A 27,961-nucleotide genomic window follows, 5' to 3' on the forward strand; every position below is an offset into this window, starting at 1 on the left:
ACTGTAATTATGGATTTGGTGTCACGACCCCTGAACACCATACTGTCATCCACCACACCCCCCTGCATGAGTAAAACCCACATCAGCTTCATACAACAGTTCTGGTGCCCAGCTCACTGACACACACCAGCCTCATACAACACAATCCTACTCCACAGCCCAGCCCGGCATACTGACAGATTTCCCCCTCATCAATCAGCCTGCATGCATGCCAGCCCTTCAGCAGGAGAACACTCATCTCCCAACACAGCCAGACCACTACAGATTACTTCAACAGTTCTACCATTAATCACACACATTCTTATAGGGAGGTCACTCACACACACACACACCATGGGCAACACACACACAAAACACACAGGCTACAACAAAGCGCTATGAGTGGCAATGAGAAAACTCACACTCGCTGGGACTCTCCAGCCAAGTGGTCTAGAATGCCAATCAGCTAACAATAAGTCTGATGTTGATCAGAGCCTTTTCACAATCTGTGAGGATTACAAGTGTAGCTCACAAAAATCTATTCCATCACAAGCAACAGACTTCCTTATCTTCGGGATATCGCCAATCAATCCTACTTTTGTCAATACACATTCCACACATAGCTACCCGACTCGGAGCAGAAAATGAGCAAAGAGGATGCAATTAACTCAGTGAAAAACAGCTGCTTGAAAAGGCAGAGTAGTTCATATGGAGAGGGTCTCCCTGTACTGAGAGGGGAAAATTGGATATTCAGCGAACCAGTGAGTGTAACAGTTTGGAGCGGCATACACCCGAGAAAAACCTCGCTGAGGGGGAAGGTTAATGACTTCCTGTCCCCATGGAGCATCCCCATTGGCTATCATCTAGAGGGGCGTCGCCAGGGGAGCCCACACGGCAGCGTGCTATACTCACCACTCTCTCATTTCACCACGCTAACAAAAAACTAATTAAAGGCAGGCGCTTCTCAGGCCACCTCTCTTCAACACATGCATACTAATGAGGATCATTTAGGGGAAAACTTGCTGGATTCAGCCCTCATTTAAATGACTAAAATAGCAATTTTTCCAGAAACAAGGTGGTGTTTAGGGGTGAACAAGATTCTGAGGGTTTCCGTAAGGGGAGTGAATAGAATTGACATAAATCAGGACTGTCTCACGTCCCCACAACAATTTACAGTCTGCAGAGGAACTTCTGACACTCAGGGCTCAGTGCAGAAGTTTGTCTCTGATACTGTTAGTCTGTCTGTGTGTCCGTCCGTCGGTGTCTGTCCGTCCGTCGGTGTCTGTCCGTCCGTCTGTGTGTGTCTGTCCGTCCGTCCGTGTCTGTCCGTCCGTCCGTCCGTGTCTGTCCGTGTCTTATCCGTCCGTCCGTCCGTCCGTCCGTGTCTGTCCGTCCGTGTCTGTCCGTCCGTCTGTGTCTGTCCGTCCGTCCGTGGCTGTCCGTCCGTCCGTCCGTCCGTCCGTCCGTGTCTGTCCGTCCGTCCGTCCGTGTCTGTCCGTCCGTCCGTCCGTGTGTCTGTCCGTCCGTGTCTGTCCGTCCGTGTGTCTGTCCGTCCGTGTGTCTGTCCGTCCGTGTGTCTGTCCGTCCGTGTGTCTGTCCGTCCGTGTGTCTGTCCGTCCGTGTGTCTGTCCGTCCGTGTGTCTGTCCGTCCGTGTGTCTGTCCGTCCGTGTGTCTGTCTGTCCGTGTGACGTACCTGATCATTTCTTCTTGGTAGAGGGAACTGACTGCTGGGCCTCCAAATCCTGTCCTACGATCTCTTCTCTCCTGGAACAAGAAACTAAAAATTACATCCAGACATTCATTGAAAGGGGTCAGACAACTGCACCAATATCTTACACTATGAATAACACATTTGACATAATACCCCCTTCACCTCTTGTAATAACAGCGAGTCTGTAGCGGTGCGTGCCACACTATTGTGCTCTAAGGACAGCTCAGTATTCCCCTACCTAGTTATCCAGTATAACAGTGCACTCTTCTCCCCACCTAAAACAAGCACACTGTGCCATACAATGGACAACAAAAGAGCCACTGGGAGAATGAATTTCCCTATTCACAGACAGAAATAGTTTCACCTAGTCACGATGCTCTCACATATTGTTTAGACGTGACTCCAAAACATGGGTAATAGTTCTATCTAAAAGGTCAGCTTTGAGTACATTTTAACTGCTCAAAATAATTCCAGCTATTTTAGCTTTCCCTATTTTCTGAAAAACGTCTGACCTGATAATACATGCTGTAACGGTAAACCATCATAGCCTGCATGGATACAACAGCTCTAGTATAGCCTGTTCTATTTTCTCTTCCACAGTGACTCACACAAGACAACTAACAAATCAGATGTCATTTCTGAATATTAGTTGATGCACTTCCTTTTATAATGTAAAGCTAGTGCATCCAACTATTACAAAAAAAAAAAATAGGAGAGAGGTCAAAAACGGACTATTGTTTCTGCTGCCTTCATCCCCATCCAGCCTCTCCTAAATCTGTTTGTCTGGACCTTGGTAAGAATAGAGTCCGTGCACTTTGTTAACACTAATACAATCACATCCTTTTCAGAGGGGCATTTGTGCATTTGCCTTCTCCTGGCATTGTGCCACGCTGGGGGCCTTGTCAGCACGTATTGGTCCCGATGGCAGCGCCAGAGAAAGGGACGTGTCAGGCTGGCTCGCAGGCCACTGATGCCTGCTGACACTCACATTGTAGCAGGACGGACGGAGAAGGAGAGAGGCGGATGGAAGGCACTAGCTACAACAGGACGGGTGACAGGCTTTTATGTCACACCGCTAAACATCACTCTAAATCTCTCCTTTGAGGACAGAGAAGGGGACATATCTGCTTTGTGCTGAATTTTCATTGGGGACGAAAAGTGCATTTGTGTTTCTCTCATGTTGGTACTTTCCTCAGCCTTGATAAATAGAGGTCAGAACAAACGATATAAAAACTATTCTGCATCAGTTGTATCAAACCATACCCTACCCATGCTGGAAATTAAATACTTCAAAAGGAGGGACTGGTTTATTGAAACACAAACAACCTTTTTGCAGCCCCTCCTTCCCATTTCCACGTTCCCATCCACAGTTTTTATGCAGTAGTCTAAAAAAATCATGACAGCTTTAATGGAAACAGGAAGTTTTGGTACAATTTTATAAATAATGACAATGTGTTCATTCGACATGGTGGGATCTTTTTGTGTCTGTAAAATGTATTACGCGAGAAATGGCTTTGGAAAACTCTTTATGCGCAAATATTGATATACAGTGCCTTTAGAAAGCATTCATACCTCTTGACTTATTCCGCATTTTTTTGTGTTACAGCATGTCAGAGCAGAAACTATAACATAAAGTCCATGTAACTGTTCGTATATCTCTGAGAGAATTGTGTTGAGGCATATATCTGGGTAAGGATATACAACTATTTATAGTGTGCACAGTGGTCTCCAACAGCTCATCACCCGTCTAACACCATCCCTACCGTGAAGCATGGTGAGTAGCCCAGCCAAAGCCCAGACTTGAATATCTGTGGAAAGACTTGAGGATTGCTGTTCACCGCCACTCCCCATCTAACTTAAGAGCTTGAGAAAATCTGCAAGGAAGAATGGGAGAAAATCCCCAAATCCAGATGTGCAAAGCTGACACAGACATAACAAGATGACTCAAAGCTGTATTCGCCGTCAAAGGTGCTTCTACAAATTATGGACTCAGGAGTGTGAATACTTGTATACATGAGATACTTCTGTATTTCATTTTTTATACACTACTGTTCAAAAGTTTGGGGGCACTTAGAAAAGTCCTTGTTTTTAAAAGAAAAACAAAAAAATGTGTCCATTAAAATAACATCAAGATCAGAAATACAGTGTAGACATTGTTAATGTTGTAAATAACTATTGTAGCTGGAAACGGCTGAATTTTAATGGAATATCTACATAGGCGTATAGAGGCCCATTATCAGCAACCATCACTCCTGTGTTCCAATGGCACGTTGTGTTAGCTAATCCAAGTTAATCATTTTAAAAGGCTAATTGATCATTAGAAAACCCTTTTGTAATTATGTTAGCACAGCTGAAAATTGTTGTGCTAATTAAAGTAGCAATAAAACTGTCCTTTTTTAGACTAGTTGAGTATCTGGAGCATCAGCATTTGTGGGTTCGGTTACAGGCTCAAAATGGCCAGAAACAAAGAACTTTCTTCTGAAACGCATCAGTCTATTCTTGTTCTGAGTAATGAAAGCTATTCAATGTGAGAAATTGCCAAGAAACTGAAGATCTTGTACAATGCTGTGTACTACTCCCTTCACAGAACAGTACAAACTGTCTCTAACCAAAATAGAAAGTAGACTGGGAGGCCCTGGTGCACAACTGAGCAAGAGGACAAGTACATTTGAGTGTATAGTTTGAGAAACAGACACCTCACAAGTCCTCAACTGGCAGCTTCATTAAATAGTACCCGCAAAACACTAGTCTCAACGTCAACAGTGAAGAGGCGACTCCGGGATGCTGGCCTTACCAGCAAAGAATGTTGCAAAGAAAAAGCCATACCGCAGACTGGCCAATAAAAAGAAAATATTAAAATGGCAAAATAACACAGACACTGGACAGAGGAACTCTGTAATTCAATTTGATGTTATTTTAAATGGACAAAAATCTTTTGCTTTTCTTTAAAAAACAAGGACATTTCTAAGTGACCCCAAACTTTTGAACGGTAGCGTACGTTTGCACAAATTTCTAAAAACATTTTCCCACTTTGTCATTATGGGGTATTGTGCGTAAAAAAATCATTTAATCCATTTTAAATTCAGGCTGTAACAACAAAATGTGAAATAAGCGGTATGAATATTTTCTGAAGGCACCGTAATAACCATCATAACTTGGAGTCACGCGATGATATGACGTGTGGTCCTCACACTACGAATCAGGAAACCATGTTGTTTATTAGGCTACAGATTAAATAAATGATGATAAACTTCACAGGTTGTCAAAGTGCACGATGATCTTGATGCTCCTTTCCAATAAATATCGAGGGTGTTATTCTGGTGACATGATGATCGATGCTTGGCTGCTGTTTGACAAAAATATTGTTGCTCTTATCCATAATAATCTGATCATGTAGACTAGCCTACCCACACTGTATCTGCGAGCTGTTGGCTAGAGCGCGGGTGCCAAGACAAGACTAGGCACATCTGCTGTTTAATGCAACAGTTTTTGTAACAAAACTATCGGTCGAGTTGAAAATGCCATAGAAACACATTGAACTTGTGATTTTTATTCGGTACATGAAAAAGTACATTTTGTGTGCACTACGTCATCACACAGTGATTTTTATCCATGACAAGTCCATTTGGTGGAAACACACAACTGGTGAGAAAATGTGCATATTGTCTTTATGCACATTTCTGAATCTGTCGCCAATTGGATGTAAATCTAGCTAGTGTCAGTCTGCTTGGTCCCAGTTGGCAGGTATGTTATTGTAACGGTGTATCATTTAGTGAGTGAATAATTCCAGTGCCACACTCCCTGAGAGAGCAGGCTCATGTCTGCATAACAACCCTACCCCTGATGCAGGCAGGTACACCACATATGCAACCTGTGAGCACAGAAAACGTCTTGTATTTAGGCTAGATCAAAAACTCTCTCACAAATAATGTAAAACTCACAATAATTATATTTTGCCTACATAGATGATGAAAACAAAGAGAGAATCACAAAATCATTTCCTGGAGTTGGTTTCATTCTAATCTGTAAACATTAAAGAGACAGCATCAGGTAATGTTAGACAAATGCTGACCAGCAGGGGGCCCTGACTGACTGCAACTTGGCAGAAAGACCAAGCATTTGTCAAATAAAATTAAATGTTATTTGTCACATGCTTCGTAAACAACAAGTAGACTAACAGTGAAATGCAGTAAGCATTTCACTGTTAGTCAACAGCTGTTGTTTACAAAGCATGTAATGAATACAATTTTATTTGACAAATGCGGACTTTCAGCCAAGTTGCAGTCAGCCAGGGCCCCCTGCTGGTCAGTGTGCCATACTGCATCCTAATGTGCAGATGGAGCTGGCAAAGTTGTTTATTTTGATTGATTTATTTATTTCACCTTTATTTAACCAGGTAGGCCAGTTGAGAACAAGTTCTCATTTACAACTGCGACCTGGCCAAGATAAAGCATAGCAATTCGACACATACAACAACACAGAGTTACACATGGAATAAACAAAACATACAGTCAATAATACAGTAGAACAAAAGAAAACAAAAAGTCTATATACAGTGAGTGCAAATGAGGTAAGATAAGGGAGTTAAGGCAATAAATAGGCCATGGTGGCGAAGTAATTACAATATAGCAATTAAACACTGGCGTGATAGATGTGCAGAAGATGAATGTGCAAGTAGAGATACTGGGGTGCAAAGGAGCAAGATAAATAAATAAATAAATACAGTATGGGGATGAAGTAGGTAGATAGATGGGCTGTTTACAGATGGGCTATGTACAGGTGCAGTGATCTGTGAGCTGCTCTGACAGCTGGTACTTAAAGCTAGTGAGGGAGATATGAGTCTCCAGCTTCAGAGATTTTTGTAGTTCGTTCCAGTCATTGGCAGCGGAGAACTGAAAGGAAAGACGACCAAAGGAGGAATTGGCTTTGGGGATGACCAGTGAGATATACCTGCTGGAGCGCATGCTACGAGTGGGTGTTACTATGGTGACCAGTGAGCTGAGATAAGGCGGGGCTTTACCTAGCAGAGACTTGTAGATGACCTGGAGCCAGTGGGTTTGGCAACGAATATGAAGCGAGGGCCAACCAACGAGAGCGTACAGGTCGCAATGGTGGGTAGTGTATGGGGCTTTGGTGACAAAACGGATGGCACTGTGATAGACTGCATCCAATTTGTTGAGTACAGTGTTGGAGGCTATATTATAGATGACATCACCGAAGTCGAGGATCGGTAGGATGGTCAGTTTTACGAGGGTATGTTCGGCAGCAAGTTCATTATCTTTATTTAGTCAAGTCAAGCCTACTGAAGCAATGGAGACAGGATTCTTATCAGAAGGGGCACATACTACTAGTTGCACACTTAGCCTATAAATAAAAATGGTTCAAATGTGAGCAAGACATTTGTTTCAGTTCTCATATCGCTGTGTTTCCTGCAGTTGGAAATGGTATTATGTAAATGTATCAGATAAAGTGTAATGTATTATTGGATTTGTGAGGGCTTTTTACCTTCTGACTGCTGTCTGGGTCTAGCGAAGTTACACACGAAACGTACTCCTGCATGGCCTGTTCTGCACTCATGTCCTCAAGCTGCTTCCATGCTGTCCTGTAGCAAAACATAACCACAACACAGCAGATTGCTTCTGTTCCTCCCAAAAGCATTCAAGAGAACAAGACCATGCAGTAAATGAGTTTCAATTTGTAACAAAAAAATAGAATGTAGAAACAAGTACGGTTTTGGAAACATAAGGAATGTGTCTTTCATATCAGCGAGAAATACTCCAAATATTCCATCTAAATATTCCATCTAAATGTGAATCGGCGAGATTTGTTAAGATCCCCGACGCTCATCCTGAACGTTAAAACTCATCGCTTTGGGTACGGTTTTGGAAACATAATGAAAGTCTCTTTAATATCAGCGAGAATTCTATATATTTTTAAAGGCAGAGCTTAAATGAATATACACCGTTACAGGGTTAGTGTTCCCACACGGCCACATCTCCATGTTACAGCGCTTGTTTACGCAAGCCAGATGGTAGACAGGCAGCCACCTGTATCTAGCATGCGCTGAACATTGTGTGTAAGCGTAACTGGGGATGAAGTGTAGATCCTACCCAGCTCCTCCTCACACACAGCTTATGGATTTGTTCAAATGAGGGGCATATGTTTCGAAAACCATTTCACAAGGGATGATTATTGACATTTCTAATCATTAAAACCCTACAAATGGTAGTTTACACACAGCCAACCATGGGTGAAGCTAACTGTTGAAAACCCTATGAAGAAGGATTTTTGAGAGCTAGATTCACCCTAGCCCAGTATTGGACAAAAGATGCCTAAAATGATTGCTTAGTTCAAGGACTTTACATGTTCTGTTTAAAGGGCAAAAAGGCTCTGGAAGCTAACACTCCCTAATACTCCATCTAAACGTGAATTGATTCTCAATTGTGGTACGGTTCTAGAAACATACATTCCTTTACTTTCCTATCACATCAAAATAATTTAACAAATGCAAAAAACACACTTACTGAACACTATATAACCGGTTTTAACACAGTTGCAGCTGACATTATTTTTCCAGTGACAAAACATTTGTGGAGTCCAGTGGTGTAAAGTACTTTAGTAAAAATAGTTTTTTTGGGGTTATCTGTACTTCACTTCAATATTTAAGACAACTTTTAATGCACTACATTCCTGAAGAAAATTATGTACTTTTTACTCCATACATTTTCCCTGACACCCAAAAGTACATGTTACTTTTGAATGCTTAGCAGGACAGAAAATGGTCCAATTTGCACACTTATCAAGTGATCACCCCTGGTCATCTGCCTCTGATCTGGCGGACTCACTAAACACAAATGCTTTGTTTATAAATGATGTCTGAGTGTGACCCTGGCTATATGTTATATATATATATATATATACAGTTGAAGTCGGAAGTTTACCTACACTTAGGTTGGAGTCATTAAAACTCGTTTTAGGCTACCAGAAACATTTAACCCAAGTTAAACAATTTAAAGACAATGCTACCAAATACTAATTGAGTGTATGTAAACTTCTGACCCACTGGGAATGTGATGAAAGAAATAAAAGCTGAAAGAAATCATTCTCTACTATTATTCTGACATTTCACGTTTTTAAAGAAAGTGGTGATCCTAACTGACCTAAGACAGGGCATTTTTTACTAGGATTAAATGTCAGGAATTGTGAAAAACTGAGTTAAAATGTATTTGGCTAAGGTGTATGTAAACTTCAGACTTCAACTGTATATACACAAATAATAGCAGACAGAATGATTTATTTCAGCTTTTATTTCTTTCATCACATTCCCAGACTATTATGTGTAATGTAATTGAACTGATAGTCATGATCAAGTGCTAGATTCACCCATGCAAATTCCTGCCAGGAATTGAATAAACACATCACACCAGCACAATGATTAACCAATGACAAACATACCATTTTCTTTGACCTTCAAAATCGAAAAACCCAGGCTTTGCTGTATTGCACTTTCCAACCTTTACCTGTGAACATATGAAAGAGGTGATGATTAGGGAAGGGATTGAATAGCAGCATAGCCGAATCATCTGTTTGACAGCACTCAGCAGAATTCTCACTAACCATTCAATGGCAAGTAATAGGTGAAAATCTATCATACACCTGTTTGTGATTTGTGTACTTAACTGTGGTTTACACCACGCCACCACAACAAGTCAACAAAACAGTGTAACAATGATATTGTGTATGCAAGAGCATGATTTGTTGGCACAAATAGCTAGAAAATGACAGACATGAATGTAGCCTGATTATGCATACCATGTCACCTGATAGCTATCTAGCTAGCATCTATCTAAATAACAAATGGGACCATTGTTTGGGATGTGCTGCTATCTGATAGTCACCTGTTTATACCTAGCATACAGGTACAACAATTGTTCCCTACTGGCGGTCTGAACTAGATCTCGGAGACGGTCTGCCGCTGCCTCAAATTCGTGTTCCAATTCCTCCCCTTCCAGTCGATGACCCGGGTCATCTACACCGCAGTCGAATTTCCCTAATCCTAGATCTGAGTCGGAGTCTGATCCTCCGCCGAGAGGCTCTCCTGTATCAGGCCGAGCTGGGTCGGTACCTGAGCCTGTGGCAGAATCAGGTGAAGACGATGGAGAGCGTGATGCCATTGTCGAAAATCTTACAATATCGCTCTCAGTAGTTTCTACAGCCTACGCATATATAACGTTAATATGTATCGGGTTTCTATTTATTTTATCCTTTATCGCTAAGAATCGTTTATCCGTATTAGTTGGACTTGTTTGCACAAATGGTCCGTCTCTGGTACACCCCACTAAAAGACTCGGGTAGAACTAAGACTAGGAACAAAGGTCCCTAAATCACATTTTATTGGTCGCATACACATATTTAGCAGATGTTATTGTGGGTGTAGCGACATGCTTGTGTTTCTAGCTCCAACAGTGCAGTAGTATCTAACAATTCACAAAAATACACACACACATCTAAAAGTAAAATAACGAAATTAAGAAATATATAAATATTAGGACGAGCAATGTCAACGTGGCATTGACTAGAATACAGTATATACATATGAAATTAGTAAAACAGTATGTGCACATTATTAAAGTGACCAGTGTTCCATTATTAAAGTGACCAGTGAATCCATGTCTATTTACATAGAGCAGCAGCCTCTAACGTGCAGGGTTGAGTGACCAGGTGGTAGCCAGCTAGTGACAGTGACTAAGTTAAGGGCAGGCTACTGGGTGGAGGCCGGCTAGTGATGGCTATTTAACAGTCTCATGGCCTTGTCTGAAGCTGTTTTTCAGTCTCTCGGTCCCAGCTTTGATGCACCTGTACTGACCTCGCCTTCCGGATGATAGCAGGGTGAACAGGCCGTGGCTCGGGTGGTTGATGTCCTTGATAATCTTTTTGGCCTTCCTGTGACATTGGGTGCTGTTGGTGTCCTGGAAGGCAGGCAGTGTGCCCCCGGTGATGCGTTGGGCAAACTGCACCATCCTCTGGAGAGCCATGCGGTTGCCATACCAGGCGGTGATACAGCTTACAGACGGTGATACAGCCAGACAGGATGCTCTCAATGGTGCATTTGTAAACGTTTGTGAGGGTGTTAGGGGCCAAAGCCGAATTTCTTCAGCCTCCTGAGGTTGAAGAGGTGCCGTTGTGCCTTCTTCACCACACTGTCTGTGTGGGTGGACCATTTCAGATTGTAAATACTGTCTGCGGTCCCGTCGATGTGGACGGTCCCAATGTGTTTTTATTAGGATCCCCATTATCCGACGCCTATGGCAACAGCTAGTTTAACTGGGGTCTGACACATAACGAAAAAGACATTACAGACAAAAGACTACAATGTATATACATTTAAAAGCATTAACATGTGTTTATCTTTCAGTTACACATAAACTCAGCAAAAAAAGAAACGTCCTCTCACTGTCAACTGCGTTTATTTTCAGCAAATTTAACATGTGAAATATTTGTATGAACATAACAAGATTCAATAACTGAGACATAAACTGAACAAGTTCCACAGACATGTAACTAACAGAAATGGAATAATGTGTCCCTGAACAAAGGGGGATCAAAATCAAAAGTAACAGTCAGAATCTGGTGTGGCCACCAGCTGCATTAAATACTGCAGTGCATCTCCTCCTCATGGACTGCACCAGATTTGCCAGTTCTTGCTGTGAGATGTTACCCCACTCGTCCACCAAGGCACCTGTAAGTTCCCGGACATTTCTGGGAGGAATGGCCCTAGCCCTCATCCTCCGATCCAACAGGTCCCAGATGTGCTCAATGGGCCATGGCAGAACACTGACATTCCTGTCTTGCAGGAAATCACGCACAGAACGAGCAGTATGGTTGGTGGCATTGTCATACTGGAGGGTCATGTCAGGATGAGGGTACCACATGAGGGAGGAGGATGTCTTCCCTGTAACGCACAGCGTTGAGATTGCCTGCAATGACAACAAGCTCAGTCCGATGATGCTGTGACACACCGCCCCAGACCATGACGGACCCTCCACCTCCAAATCGATCCCGCTCCAGAGTACAGGCCTCGGTGTAACGCTCATTCCTTAGACGATAAACGCGAATCCTACCATCACCCCTGGTGAGACAAAACCGCGACTCATCAGTCCAGCCTCTCTCAGCCTAATGTGGACAGTCTGAGCACTGATGGAGGGATTGTGCGTTCCTGGTGTAACCCGGGCAGTTGTTGTTGCCATCCTGTACCTGTCCCGCAGGTGTGATGTTCGGATGTACCGATTCTGTGCAGGTGTTGTTACACGTGGTCTGCCACTGCGAGGATGATCAGCTATTCGTCTTGTCTCCCTGTAGTGGCGTCTCACAGTCCTCACATTGCAATTTATTTCCCTGGCCACATCTGCAGTCCTCATGCCTCCTTGCAGCATGCCTAAGGCACGTTCACGTAGAAGAGCAGGGACCCTGGGCATCTTTCTTTTGGTGTTTTTCAGAGTCAGTAGAAAGGCCTCTTTAGTGTCCTACGTTTTCATAACTGTGACCTTAATTGCCTACCGTGTGTAAGCTGTTAGTGTCTTAACGACTGTTCCACAGGTGCATGTTCATTAATTGTTTATGGTTCATTGAGCAAGCATGGGAAACAGTGTTTAAACCCTTTACAATGAAGATCTGTGAAGTTATTTGGATTTTTACTAATTATCTTTGAAAGACAGGGTCCTGAAAAAGGGACGTTTCTTTTTTTGCTGAGTTTACATGTCAGTACATACACACAACAAGTAGGTCACATGGGGGAGAGGCATTGTGCCATGAGATGTTGCTTCATTTGTTTGTTTTTTAAACCAGGTTTGCTGTTCACTTGCGCTATATAAGATGGAAGGGGGTTCCATTCACTCATGGCTCTGTATAATACTGATGTTTCCTTGAATTTATTCTGGACCTGTGGAGAGTGAAAAGACCCCTGGTGGCATGTCTGGTATGGTAAATATGTGTACGTTGACTTTGTAAACAATTTGGAATTTCTAACACATTGTTTCTTATAAAAACAAGAAGTGATGCAGTCAGTCTCTCCTCAACTCTTAGCCAAGAGAGACTGGCATGCATAGTATTTACATTAGCCCTCTGACTACAATGAAGAGCAAGAAGTGACACTGTTCAGGGCCAGCTGCAGCTTAACTTAGTCTTTCTTTGCAGTACTTGACCATATGACTGGAAAATAATCACGATAAGATAAAACTAGAGCCTGCAGGACTTGCTTTGTGGAGTGTTGTGTCAAAAGAGCAGAGCATCTCTTAATTACGGACAGACCTCTCCCCATCCTCACAACCACTGAATCTAAATGCATGTTTCCAGTGGTACAGACAGGTACACACAGTAGTGTAAAAAATCGTGGTGTCTGGTGTCAGGAACATTTGGATATACTAGTATGTGTCACAAAAATCCCTGATGAAGGCCTATCCCAAACCGAAAATCGTTGGCGTTTGTTAGACCTGTAGCCTAGGCAGCCGACAGCTGGCGCTAGATCAGCACTATCGTCTAGGATTGATGTGCTGGACTAGTCTCCCCAGCATATTTGTTGCCTCCATCACTGTATCAACTTTGCCTTACCCGTGGACCGGCTCGCCCATTCAGGCTGCAAATGCATCATTTTTCTCCTTCACTGGCTTTAATCGCGGGCCGTCGGAAAAAAAATGTGTACCCTTGGCTGAACGCGGTATGCTGTGTGCAACACCCTAAATTGTCAGAAATTCCGAAACTGGTGGCGGGGCATTGTGTTATGTTGAGAGAGTAGCTTACACATATGTGTCCAATTTTTCCCGACGGCCATCCATTAAAGCTAGGAGGGAAATGATGCCTTTGCAGCCTGAATGGAGGATGCTTTATGTACGAGCCGGTCCACGAGGGACACGAGTATATTACTTGCTGGACACTTCCATCCTAGAGGATATTGCAGATCAAGCGTACACTATCGGCTTCCTAGGCTATTAGACATGCAGCTGCTGTTTATTTATTTATATTTTCTACCGAAATGGCAATATTTTTGTATGTAGCCTATATTTTTTCGTTTAGCCTATCTGCCCAAAAGCGTAGCAACCTATGTCGAGAAAGTGACGACCCTATAGAACATGTTGTAGCCTACTGACAAGAGCAGCTTAATTATTATTATAATATTATCTGGTTAAATAAACAGAAAAGACTATCGGAACCGTTACAAAAAAAAGTTTACACTTGCAAAACGGGGTTATTTTGGACGCAGTATTTGCAGCATACTGCAGTTGTACTGCACTTTAATTGCAGTTATACTGCACTCTGACTGCAATCTTTTTTCTTAAGAGAATTAACTAATTGCAATTGTAGCCTATGTAGCCTGTTGAATTAGTGTTGTTCGTCCAGTAGATGGCAGTATTAGATGGCATCAATAAACTGCACGCACACACACCGGTCTCGCATTGCAGTGATCATGATGGAATGGAACTCCAACAGGCGGATGATTCATATTAGCAGTGCAGATGCGCAAAGAGAAGTAGGCTATTGTGAATTAAATATAAAATAGAGCACCTTACATTGTGGACCCTGGTACACCACTTGGCCTCAGAGAAGATAGATGGTCTGGAAACAAAACCAGACCAACAAAGTAACTGTATTTGTGTTGACATTTTGGTGGTCCTTAATCCTCATTATATGGTCAGTAGGCCAGGCTATTGTTGCTCAAAGACGATAAATAAATGGAGAAGTCAGAGACAATTGCAGTGAAACAAATGGGAATTAAAAAATCCGACCCATAAACTTTTAACGATACTCCTTCATTCCCGACCTACTAAAAAAAACAGTTTTTAAATATGTAATTTCCTCTCATACGATAGGCTACGGAATAACCTTCCCTACAGACAGTTGAGTAGCCATTTCATGTGATTGTGTGGCAAAGTAAAAGTTGGTGAGTATTTCTAAAGTTCAGAAGAAACAAATCTTCACAGTCTATAGCCTAAATTAAAATGATCTAAACTTGTAGAATAATGAATTTGGCTAAAATGAATATATATTGTCTGTGACTATTGGCAAATACAGCCTACTTCAGGATTATTTTACACATTATACTTTTTAATCACGCGGCCAGGAATTCTGAGGCATATTCCCAGAAATGAACCCCTAGAAATAAACTGAAAGTGACAGCTGGAGGATTCCACCCAGGTCCTTATTAATCAATACGCCTACCATAATTCATGCAGGTAGGCTATACACGTAGAAAACATTTTTCTACAAATAATCTACCAATAAAGAAAAGACAGAAAGCTTAATTGGCTACATTTAGGGTGTCTTCCACTGAGGGGGTCTTCAGGTTATATTCATTACGCCGACTGTTTCAAAACGTTTCGTCTGTTGCGAAACGTTTTACTCCAAACGGAAAACGTTTAGCAACGAAAATGAAAGTTTCTATTGGACGAATTCAGGTAAGTCCCTACCCGTTTCGTTCCATTTTCTCTGTTTGCTTCTGTTTTGTTCTTAAACGGTAAACGGTTTCCTTTGCAAGATATAATGAATACACCCCTGATACACCGCCTGTCACTGCGCAGTGACGCAACCACGTTGTTGGCTGAATGCGATGGCGAGCTGCTGTGTCCCCAGAATTGACAAGGGATCGAAGGGAGAGTCACTGAAGCATTTGCACCGGGACCGTTATATTGTCATCAAACCACCTGTTATAGGGAGGGAGGCCTCTGTTCCGCCATCCCTCCCACAAAATAGTATGAGACGGAGTTTCTTTGGAGTACGCTAATCGGGATAAGACAGAGTGCCCTAGAGTAAACTGACGCATGCGAGCCAGCAAGTTGACAGACATAACACAACTTGCGTCAACAGGGGACAGTCCTACTAGGAATTACGGACGTTGAGTAGATAGCTGGTCCTGCAAAATGAAATTCGCGGAGCACCTTTCGTCCCATATTACTCCAGAATGGAGGAAACAGTACCTTCAATATGAGGTAATTACACCTGTTTTTATTTCGATGTAGGATGATGCTTTCTGATTTAAAGTGAGAAAAGTCACTCATATCCATGTTAATGAATACATGATGAATTGATAGCATAGCTTGTTATTGGTCTTCGTAAATTGTATTAATCTTGATTTGTGTTTTTCTTATAGCTGTCAATTTAACTTTTAGCCTACTTCTTGAATAGTGTAACAAAAGACTGCTTGAATATGTAAATACGGATAGTTTATGGTAGGCTATTGCGTTGGCTGTAACTTTCCTTTTGATAAACCAAGCAGTCTTATTTATTTAATTTTGATTGTTTTAAACATTTTGGCAATTACTTTGTGCATCATAGTTATCTTTGTGCAACCTTTCCTGAGGCTGTCAGTTTGATGGTACGGTACTTTTGTTCATAGATCAAATATTTGCTATTCATAAGCATTTATTCATTTTGTTAATTATTTTATTTACAAACGGAATTATTATATATACGGGATACATTGTTATTTTTCTTTCCATTTGTTGACATACACTGTATTTTTCACTACAGTCGTCGCGTGCGCTACATGGAACATTATATTGGAACGCTGAACAATAAGGATAGTATTTACGTGGCTTAGTCCATTGTTATTGTTTGCCAGTGTTGAAAAACAGACTTACAATATTTGTTGGTTATTTAAGAATGAGAAATGTAACTTTTTGAATAAAATATATGTAAATTATTATGCATAGGATAGTCTCAGTAAATGGGTAAAATCACAATACAATATTTTCATTATAATTCATACATTTTTTTCTATCCTGGAAAATTATATTCCCTTGCTACATAACTGATTTGATTGAATAACACTATTATGTAAGTTATTTTGTTAAATGCAATTTTGGTTAATTAGATATTATGGCTTGCTTTGTTTGAAAAGCTTTAATTGAATGGATTAGATATAGCGTAGCCAAAACCAAAAAGTCTAAAACTGTCCATTTTTGTTATGTCTATGGTTTGGAGAAAGCAGTCTGAGGAGCATTTTCAGTGTCACACCCCACATCTTCTTGGTTCACGTTAAGAGCCTGAGTGCAGAAAGGCTCTTACAAGGCTGCCCATTCCATTTTGTTCTATGAATTATAGACAAAGATGCTGATGCGAGCCTCTGGAAGATTCTTAGTCTGCATCCCACTATCAAACCTGCATGCCTTACTCTGTGGGCTTATACCATGCTATAACAAGATAAGTTCATATACAACTTATACCATGCTATAACAAGATAAGTTCATATACAATTTATACCATGCTATAACAAGATAAGTTCATATACAATTTATACCATGCTATAACAAGATGAGTTCATATACAACTTATACCATGCTATAACAAGATGAGTTCATATACAACTTATACCATGCTATAACAAGATTAGTTCATATACAACTTATAATTACCTTAATTGATCTAGCAAGCCATCAAGTAGGCACAGGAAGGTATGTGCCTTCATTTGGATTAGGTGAGGGTAAAACACATATGGATTAGGTGAGGGTAAAACACATATGGATTAGGTGAGGGTAAAACACATATGGATTAGGTGAGGGTAAAACACATATGGATTAGGTGAGGGTAAAACACATATGGATTAGGTGAGGGTAAAACACATATGGATTAGGTGAGGGTAAAACACATATGGATTAGGTGAGGGTAAAACACATATGGATTAGGTGAGGGTAAAACACATATGGATTAGGTGAGGTAAGGTTTTAAAACACATATGGATTAGGTGAGGGTAAAACACATATGGATTAGGTGAGGGTAAAACACATATGGATTAGGTGAGGGTAAAACACATATGGATTAGGTGAGGGTAAAACACATATGGATTAGGTGAGGGTAAAACACATATGGCCACACTAGTCTTTGTCTATATTTGCAGCCTGACGCATGGAATCCAATACATGGCCATATCAGCCATTTTACACCTCAGTCAGCTTTGAGATGGCTGACCTTCTCAGAGCTGCCATGCCATGTTGGACAAATATTTCAATAATACTCAGTATGATTTATTATATGCAATTGTCTTTTCAGAAAGCACTTTGCTTTGTACTTTTAGTATTTTTCTCTGAGTGAAAGAAATATGTATTGTCTAGTCTCCTTAAGCTGTTGCGCTGTATTGACAGAAATCTGGTCACAATTATTCTGATTACAAATAAATGATGAAACATTGTAAGACTTTACACGTTGCTCTTATACCTGTGTATTAACACTGGTATTACTACATCAACAACATTGTTATATATATTTTTAGTAATGGATCTGGTTGATGTTTTATTGTGGGAGAATTTATTACAGAGCTCCATGCTAGAATCCCATATGCACTTATAGGTGTTTAAATCATATGCTGGTGCATGAGCGTTAGACAACACTCCCGTGGCCAAGCAAAGTCAATCTAGATTCTCCTTGCAGATTGGTGTTACAACTGTAATCTGTACAGTATCAGATGGGTGTTAAACATGGGAATGAAATCATAATAGCAAAAGGAATTATATTTCATTGCACAGTCATTTCTTGGCACAGTCATAGCATAGTAAATTAAACCATAGGCCTGCTTCAGACTTGCAATGCATAGTTTGTGTGTTTGGCTTCTTCAACTGTCTGACCTGCTTGTCTGTTATGGACATGAGGGCACTGGAGTGGGAGGCACAAGCAATGATTGCCAAGAGACTCTGACTCTTAGAGAATACACATAACTACATTTTATCCACCGGAAATATTAAATCAAATCACATTGTATTTGTCACATGCGTTGTAGACAACAGGTGTAGACTAACAGTGAAATGTTCACTTACGAGTACATTTCCAACAATGCAGAGTTAAAGATCAGATAAAAAATAAATAATAGAAATAGTGACACGAGGAATAAATACACAGTGAATAATAATGACAAAAAATAACATGGCTATATATAGTGAGTAGAAAATGACATTACTATATACAGGGAGTACCAATACCGAGTCCATGTGCAGGGGTACGAGGCAATTGATGTAGCTATAGTGCATTCGGAAAGTATTCAGACCCCTTTACTTTTATCACATTTTGTTACGTTACAGCATTATTCTAAAATGAATTAAACACACAATAGCCCATAATGACAAAGCAAACACAGGTTTTTAGATGAAACATCACATTTACATAAGTATTCAGACCCTTTAATCAGTACTTTGTTGAAGCACCTTTGGCAGCGATTACAACCTTGAGTCTTATTGGGTATGACACTACAATCTTGGCACACCTGCATTTGGGGAGTTTCTCCCATTATACTCTTCAGATCCTCTCAAACTCTGTCAGGTTGGATGGGGAGCGTCGCTGCACAGCTATTTTCAGGTCTCTCCAGAAATGTTCAGTCGGGTTCAAGTCCGGGCTCTGGCTGGGCCACTCAAGGACATTCAGAGACTTGTCCTGAAGCCACTTCTGCATTTTCTTGGCTGTCTGCTTAGGGTCGTTGTCCTGTTGGATGGTGAACCTTCGCCCTAGTCTGAGGTCCTGAGCGCTCTGGAGCAGGTTTTCATCAAGGATCTCTCTGTACTTTGCTCCGTTAATCTTTCCCTCGATCCTGACTAGTCTCCCAGTCCCTGCCGCTGAAAAACATCCCAACAGCATGATGCTGCCACCACCATGCTTCACTGTTGGGATGGTGCCAGGTTTCCTCCAGACGTAACCCAAAGAGTTCAATCTTGGTTTCATCAGACCAGAGAATCTTGTTTCTTATGGGCTGAGGGTCCTTTAGGTGCCTTTTGGCAAACCCAAGTGGGCTGTCATGTGCCTTTTACTGAGGAGTGGCTTCCATCTGGACACACTACTATAAAGGCCTGATTGGTGGAGTGCTGCAGAGATGGTTATCCTTCTGGAGTTCTCTGGAGTACTCTGAAGCTCTGTCAGAGTGACCATCGGATTCTTGGTCACCTCCCTAACCAACACCCTTCTCCCCCGATTGTGCAGTTTGGCCTTACGGCCAGCTCTAGGAAGAGTCTTGGTGGTTCCAAACTTCTTCCATTTAAGAATGATGGTGGCCACTGTGTTTTGGGGGACCTTCAATGCTGCAGAATTTTTTTGGTACCCTTCCCCAGATCTGTGCCTCGACATAATCCTGTCTCAGAGCTCTACGGACATTTCCTTCGACCTCATTGCTTGGTTTTTGCTCTGACATGTACTGTCAACTGTGGGATCTTATATAGACAGGTGTGTGCCTTTCCAAATCATGTCCAATCAATTGAATTTACCACAGCTGGACTCCAATCAAGTTGTAGATATAACGAGTCTCATAGCAAAGGGTCTGAATACTTATGTAACTATTTTTTTCTGTTTTGTATTTTTAATGCATTTGCAAAAATTTATAAAAATCAGTTTTTGCTTTGTCATTGTGGGGTATTGTGTAGATTTATGAGGAAAATGTTGTATTTAATCAATTTTAGAATAAGACTGTAACGTAACAAAGTGTGGTAAAAGTCAAGGGGTCTGAATACTTTCCGAATGCACTGTATGTACTGTTTACATAAGAAGGGGTAAAGTGACTTGGCAACAGGATAGATTATAGACAGTAGCAGCAGTGTGTGTGTGTGTGTGTGTGTGTGTGTGTGTGTGTGTGTGTGTGTGTGTGTGTGTGTGTGTGTGTGTGTGTGTGTGGCGTCAGTATGTGAATGTTATGTGTGTGTGGGCATATGTATGTGTTGGGGTGTCGGTGTGAGTGTGCAGATAGTCCATGTGTGTGCATAGAGTCAGTGCAAGAGAGAGTGCAAAAAAGGGTCAATGCAGGTTGTCCGGGTAGCAATTTGATTAGCTACTTAGCAGTCTTGTTTATAAGTTTTATGGCTTGGGGGTAGAAGCTGTTCAGGGTCCTGTTGGTTCCAGACTTGCGGTAGCAGAGAGAACAGTCTGTGGCTTGGGTGGGTGGAGTCTTGGACAGTTTGTTGTTCCTTCCTCTGACACCGCCTGGTATAGAGGTCCTGGATGGCAGGGAGCTCGGCCCCAGTGATCTACTGGGCCATATGCACTACCCTCTGTAGTGCCTTGTGGTCGTATGCCAAGCAGTTACCATACCAAGCGGTGATGCAGCCAGTAATGATTTACATTTACATTTAAGTCATTTAGCAGACGCTCTTATCCAGAGCGACTTACAAATTGGTGCATTCACCTTATGATATCCAGTGGAACAACCACTTTACAATAGTGCATCTAAATCTTTTAGGGGGGGGATTTAGAAGGATTACTTTATCCTATCCTAGGTATTCTCAAAGGTGCAGCTGTTGAAGGTTTTGAGGATGTGAGGACCCATGCCAAATCTTTTGAGCCTCCTGAGGGGGAAGAGAAGTTGTCGTCCCCTTTTCACGACTGTTTTGGTGTGTTTGGAACATGATAGATCCTTAGCGATGTGGACACCGAATAACTTCAAGCTCTTGACCCGCTCCATTACAGCCCCGTTGATATGAATAGGGGCTTCCTCGGCCCTCCGTTTTCTGTAATCCACGATCATCTCCTTTGTCTTACTGACATTGAGGGAGAGGTTGTTGTCCTGGCACCACACTGCCAGGTCTCTGACCTCCTCCCTATAGGCTATCTCATCATCGTCGGTGATCTGGCCTACCACCGTCATGTCGTTGGCAAACTTAATGATGGTGTTGGAGTCGTGTGCGGCCACGCAGTCGTGGGTGAACAGGGAATACAGAAGTGGACTAAGCACACACCCCTGAGGGTCCCCTGTGTTGAGGGTCATCGTGGCGGATGTATTGTTACCTACTCTCACCATCTGGGGACGGCCCATCAGGAAGTCCAGGATCCAGTTGCAGAGGGAGGTGTTCAGTCCCAGGGACCTTAGCTTAGTGATGAGCTTCAAGGGCACTATGGTGTTGAACGCTTATCTGTAGTCAATGAACAGCATTCTCACATAGGTGTTCCTTTTGTTCAAGTGGGAAAGGGCAGTGTGTAGTGCAATAGAGATTGCGTCAACTGTGGATCTGTTGAGGCAGTATGCGAATTGGAATAGTTCCAGGATGTCTGGGATGATGGTGTTGATGTGAGCCATGACCAGCCTTTCAAAGCATTTCATGGCTACAGATGTGAGTACTATGGGGCGACAGTCATTTAGACAGGTTACCTTGGCATTCTTGGACACCGGGACTATGGTTGTCTGCTTGAAACATGTAGGTATTACAGACTGGGTCAGGGAGAGGTTGAAAATGTCAGTGAAGACACTTGACAGCTGGTCAGCGCATTCTCTGAATATGCGTCCTGGTAATCCATCTAGCCCTGCAGCCTTGTGAATGTTAACCTGTTTAAAGGTCTTACTCACATTGGCTATGGAAAGCATGATCACACAGTCGTCCGGAACCGCTGGTGCTCTCACGCATGGTTCAATGTTGCTTGCCCTGAAGCGAGCATAGAAGGCATTTAGCTCATCTGGTAGGCTCGTGTCACTGGGCAGCTCGTAGCTGGATTTCCCTTTGTAATCCATGATAGTTTGCAAGCCTTGCCACATCCGACGAGTGTCAGAACTGGTGTAGTAGGATTGATCTTAGTCCTGTATTGACGCTTTGCCTGTTTTGATGGTTCGTCGAAGGGCGTAGCGCGATTTCTTATCAGCGTCCGGGTTAGCGTCCCGCTCCTTGAAAGTGGCAGCAATAGCCTTTAGCTCAGTGAGGATGTTACCTGTAATCAATGGCTTCTGGTTGGGATATATGCGTACAGTCATTGTGAGGATGACGCCGTCGGTGCACTTATTAATGAAGCCGGTGACTGATGTGATAAACTCCTCAATGCCATCAGATGGATCCCGGAACATATTCCAGTCTGTGCTAACAAAACAGTCCTGTAGTTTAGCATCCACTTCATCGGACCATTTTCGAATTGAGTGTGTCACTGGTACTTCCTGTTTTTGCTTGTAAACAGGAATTAGGAGGATAGAGTTATGGTTAGATTTGCCAAATGGAAGGCGAGGAAGAGCTTTGTATGCGTCTCTGTGAGTGGAATAAAGGTGATCTTCAGTTTTTTTGTTTCACAGGTGACATGCTGATAGAAATGAGGTAGAACAGATTTCAGTTCTCCTGAATTAAAATCACAGACCACAAGGAGTGCTGCCTCTGGATGAGCATTTTCTTTTTGGCTTATGTCCCTATGCAGCTCGGTGAGTGCAGTGTTAGTGTAGGAATAAGGTTATGTATTTTGTTTATTGCCAAAACAGCGTTGAGATCCGTCTGTCCCTTAGATTTGTCTTGAACAAGGTGTTGTGGTAGAAACATCAGCCACAACAAGTCTCCCTGGTTTAGTTTTGTTCCTCGCTCTAGTTTGGCTGCTCATTTGTCTCTCTAAAGGGTTATTACCATCAATCAATGAAGTTACTTTTTCTTATTTTTTTGTTCCAAATGCAATGTTGTCTGGATTATTATAAATGCCTCTGTTTGACTGCAGCAGGGCAGTTCGCTGGGCTGCATGGGAGAAATAACACCTTAACCATTAAAACGCTTGCATGGGACTTTAGGAATTGACAAAGTGATTGAGTGATAAATGAATGAAGTCTGCCCATCCTATGAGGCTGTCTATTTTAAACACCTGTTTAGAATGGAGGTCTGTCCACCGCTCGTTAGAGGACCAGAGGTCAGCCGTGAAAGCAGAGCTCGTTCCTGTGTGATACGCTGGCATTATTACAGATTCATCTCACACTCATAGATAATGAAAGCAAACAGCATAAAACAGCTCCCTTTGTCCTTTCTCCTGTCTGTTTTTTATCTCATGGACGTTTCCTTTTGGCTAGTGCAGTTGGTACATGGTCTTGGTTGTGTCAAGGCTGGCCCTTGGTCTGGTTCTTGGTCTGTTCTGTGTGAGTGTGGTTCTGTGTGAGGTGGAGAAACAGAAGCTGCAACATGACCGGGAGCAAGGTAGAGAGGGTTATGCGGCAGCGTGGGTGGAATGAAGCCTCTTTTGCTTTTACCGTTGCAATCTAATCGCTTGTGTGGGTTTATATATGCATGATAATGCTTGTGTAAGCTAATTTCCTATTGAAAAGGGGACATGCTATTATTTATATCATAAGCAGGTACACAGGTGTTAATTACATGCAGAGGTTACTGTGTGGGGCCCGTTTCCCACTCTAGCCTCTGTGCAGGTATATATTTAGCTCTACCAGTGGCACACGATGCAAGATGATTCATTCTGCATAAATTGGATAATGTGAAGAAAAAAAAATAGATTCATATAAAAGGTTTTACTATTCCAACCACTGTATACTTAATGACATTGACAAAAGATGCATGGTAAAAATGAGAACAGAAATAATTGCACATAACATGATGAATATGATCATGCTAGTTTATAGCCGACACAAAATATCTGCGTTCTGGTGTAATATATCCATCTTACTTAGATAACAGAGATGGAATGGCGAGCTTCCCACAACTCATCCTCTGTCCCCTACTGGGAAGGCATCTGGTCTCAGTCAGCCCTGCCTCCGTTGCACAGTTCAGCTCCTGCACTCAGAGATCCACTCAGTTAGTGATTATGAGAATTATCAGAGCCGTCATTTCAGATCTCAGACCACCTAGCATCTGCAATACTGTAGTTGGTATTGTTATTACTGTACATCTCACTTCAACAGAAGACTAACAGACCCATTAGGGCAGTTGATACCTGCAGGTTGATCTCTGTAAGCTGTTGTACTAGGCTACAATCAGAGCATGTAAATTCCCCAAAGAGCCACCCTGCCCTGCCCCCTTTCCCATCGGTGCTATTGCCATGGCAATATGCCTCCATCTTGATGAAGGTGTGCCCTCTTCCAGCTATTAGCCTGGGCCAGTAAGCCCTGCTACATGACCCAATGTTTGCACAGGTGGTCTACTACGAATCACAATTTCCAAAGAGAATGTTATCTACAAATGAAATGTTTCTCTTGGATTAGTGTTCAATATGAGCATACAGTAATAACTGACTGCATTGTTATTGCTCAGGTAGAACTGAGAACAAACTGTGTTTCTAAGTACGTTCCTTCTACATACTGTGATTCATCGTCATCCTCTGCTTTCATTATGTCCACTTTATACAAACATCAGATAAACCTGGCCAGAGAATGGCCATATGGAACAGAAGCTACATAGATAGTGAGGTTGAGATTCTTTGTCACAACTAAGCTTTGAATAAAAAAACCTTGGTTCTACACTGTTGCAGAATACACAAAGTTCATCATGAGGGTACCTGTTTATCTCAGTGAAGGTCACAAGCTTAATTATTTTGACTGGATGGCCAAGAAACGCATTCCCAGTTACTGCTATTGCTCCAGAGAGCCAGTTAGTTACATTGGTAGGGAGGAATAGAGATATATTCAGTTCCAGGCCTCACAGTCCCAGACTAGAGAATCATGTTAAGATGTCTCTTGTAATTATCTGGCCATATACATTATCTGCAAGGTCAGGGTGATTGAAGGAAAAAAACTCATTCTGTATAAAGAGGTCTTTGTAGTGTAGGCCAGCCTCCATCTGTTTTAATTTGAACAATCTGGAATCTGATAGACACATTTTTCATGGTTAAATACAAGTGTATTGATGTCTTATAACTCAGCCTGGATTCATTATCTTCACACATCTTGGGGGTTGTAACATCAATTATGGCCGAAGGATGGTTATTTTTCCCTGTAGACATTCTGTACTGAGTTTGCCAATTTCCTATACTTTTAATATACTGCTAAGTTTTCAGATATTTTGTTTTGTTCTTCATTTGCATGAAGTCATGTACTTATTATAATATTCATGAGACTGGCTATGTAAGTAGATTACTTGAATATATCAATCAATAGTATTTTGTTCATTATGTTACCATCACAATAATCATTGTAATTATTTACTCATATGAAAAAGTGTTAATTGATTTGATTAAACGTCAACTGTCGTTGGTTGTACGGTAGTTAAGAAACTGAATAGTGATTATCCCTCTGCTTTTTTCCTTTACCAGGCATTCAAGGATATGCTGTATGCGGCCCAGGACCAGGCCCCATCCATAGAAGGTAAGGAAACTCCTGGTCCACGGACAGAATGAGCTCTCCCTGTACTGCACCCGCTCGGATACCCCGAAAAAACAGGCCCTGCAACAAATAGAGGAAATTGCAGTGATCATCCAGCTATCTCTCACATGACAGAGCAGCTGCTTTGTGCTGGGTGCAGTGAGCGCCCCAATCGCTGTGCAGAGCTTGAGGTCGAGGACCCCCCCCAGATAGCATATGATACCAAAATGTCTAGAATATTTAGGAAATTAGTTTAAAACTGAAAAATTCTCTCATCCTCATAGCAAAATGTGTAGAATAGAAGGAAATTAGCCTTTAAATGGCATATTTTGAACCATAGCATGAGATGTGTTACAAAATAGCAAATGCTTCTCTTTGACCATGGCAAAAAGTGTAGAATTGCAGAAAAATGGCTTTAAAACTGAAATATTTTCTCATAGCCTCATGTGTAGATTAGCATTATAACATTTCACATTTTTTCACCACTGGGGGTCGATGCCCCGTGACCCCAAATGTGGTAGTCCGGCCCTGCATAAAAATCCTCAAAATACATCTCTGCATTTCACAATGGTTGCATGATACATACTCAACATCCAATGCCAGTATTTTGATTAATGCCTGAGTTGCCGTGCTGGTATTTGTTTACATGACATAATCTCACATTTCCACAAAACATAGCCTACTTACAGTACCAGTCAAAAGTTTGGACACATCTTCTCATTCCAGGGTTTTTCTTTATTCCAGTATTCCAGGGTTTTTCTTTATGTTTACTATTTTCTACATTGTAGAATAATAGTGAAGACATTAAAACTGAAAGAACCTATGGAATCACGTAGTAACCAAAAAAGTGTTAAACAAATCAAAATATATTTTATATTTGAGATTCTTCAAAGCAACCACCCTTGGCCTTGATGACAGCTTTGCACTCTTGGCATTCTCTCAACCAGATTCATGAGGTAGTCACCTGGAATGCATTTCAACTAACAGCTGTGCCTTGTTAAGTTAATTTGTGGAATTTCTTTCCTTAACACGTTTGAGCCAATCAGTTGTGTTGTGACAAGGTAGGGGTAGTATACAGAAGATAGCCCTATTTGGTAAAATACCAAGTCCATATTATGGAAAGAACAGCTTAAATAAGCAAAGAGAAATCACAGTCCATCATTACTTTAAGACCTGAAGGTCAATTAATATGGAAAATGTCAAGAATTTTGAACGTTTCTTCAAGTGCAGTTGCAGAAACCATCAAGAGCTATGATGAAACTGGCTCTCATGAAGGAAAGGAAGACCCAGAGTTACCTCTCCTGCAGAGGATAAGTTCATTAGAGTTACATGCCTCAGAAATTGCAGCCCAAATAAATGCTTCTCAGACACATCTCAACATCACCTGTTCAGAGGAGACTGTGTGAAACAGGCCTTCATGGTCGAATTGCTGCAAAGAAACCACTTTTAAAGGACACCAATAAGAAGAAGAGACTTGCTTGGTCCAAGAAACACAAGCAATGGACATTAGATCGGTGGAAATCTGTCCTTTGGTTAGATGAGTCCAAATTAGAGATTTTTGGTTCCAACCGTCGTGTCTTTGTGAGACGCAGAGTATGTGAACGGATGATCTCCACTTGTGTGGTTCAAACCGTGAAGCATGGAGGAGGAGATCGGATGGTGTGGGGGTGCTTTGCTCTGTTGGTGATTTATTTAGAATTCAAGGCACACTTAACCAGCATGGCTACCGCAGCATTCTGCAGCGATACGCCATCCCATCTGGTTTGCGCTCAGTGGGACTATCATTTGTTTTTCAACAGGACAATGACCCAACACACCTCCAGGCTGTGTAAGGGCTATTTGACCAAGAAGGACAGTGATGAAGTGCTGCATCAGATGACCTGGCCTCAACAATCACCCGACCTCAACCCAATTGAGAGGGTTTGGGATGAGTTGGACCGCAGTGTGAAGGAAAAGCAGCCAACAAGTGCTCAGCATATGTGGGAACTCCTTCAAGACCGTTGGAAAAGCATTCCAGGCAAAGCTGGTTGAGAGAATGCCAAGAGGGTGCAAAACTGTCATCAAGGCAAAGGGTGGCTACTTTTAAGAATCTATTAATAATATATATACTTTTCTGCTTACAACATGATTCCATATGTGTTATTTCATAGTTTTGGTGTCATAACTATTATTCTACAATGTAGAAAATAGTAAAAATAAAGAAAAACCCTTGAATGAGTAGATGTGTCCAAACTTTTGACTGGTACGGTATATCAGATGCTCTGTGTGGAAGAGGGCATGA

The 27,961-nt window shown here is 41.8% G+C and overlaps 2 protein-coding genes across 3 annotated transcripts in view; one reads left to right on the forward strand and one right to left on the reverse strand.

The window, feature by feature from the left end:
• The window catches only part of acbd6 (acyl-CoA binding domain containing 6), a 65,006-nt gene extending 54,974 nt beyond the window's left edge, over window positions 1-10,032 (reverse strand). For both annotated transcript variants that reach the window (XM_029707309.1, XM_029707308.1), the window contains exons 1-4: window positions 9,590-10,032; window positions 9,147-9,211; window positions 7,197-7,293; window positions 1,674-1,744 (exon numbers count right to left, since the gene is read on the reverse strand). In XM_029707309.1, the coding sequence (XP_029563169.1) occupies window positions 1,674-1,744; window positions 7,197-7,293; window positions 9,147-9,211; window positions 9,590-9,865 (509 nt within the window). In that variant the 5' untranslated portion in view covers window positions 9,866-10,032. The remainder of the gene's footprint in view (window positions 1-1,673; window positions 1,745-7,196; window positions 7,294-9,146; window positions 9,212-9,589) is intronic.
• Window positions 10,033-15,305: 5,273 nt separating this feature from the next.
• Window positions 15,306-27,961, forward strand: part of LOC115158404 (xenotropic and polytropic retrovirus receptor 1 homolog) — an 86,483-nt gene continuing 73,827 nt past the window's right edge. Inside the window, exons 1-2 of the mRNA XM_029707311.1 lie at window positions 15,306-15,670; window positions 25,632-25,683. Coding sequence (XP_029563171.1) covers window positions 15,602-15,670; window positions 25,632-25,683 — 121 coding nt within the window. The 5' untranslated portion in view covers window positions 15,306-15,601. The remainder of the gene's footprint in view (window positions 15,671-25,631; window positions 25,684-27,961) is intronic.

The sequence above is a fragment of the Salmo trutta genome, chromosome 22, assembly GCF_901001165.1.
Source record: "Salmo trutta chromosome 22, fSalTru1.1, whole genome shotgun sequence".
NCBI lineage: Eukaryota > Metazoa > Chordata > Actinopteri > Salmoniformes > Salmonidae > Salmo > Salmo trutta.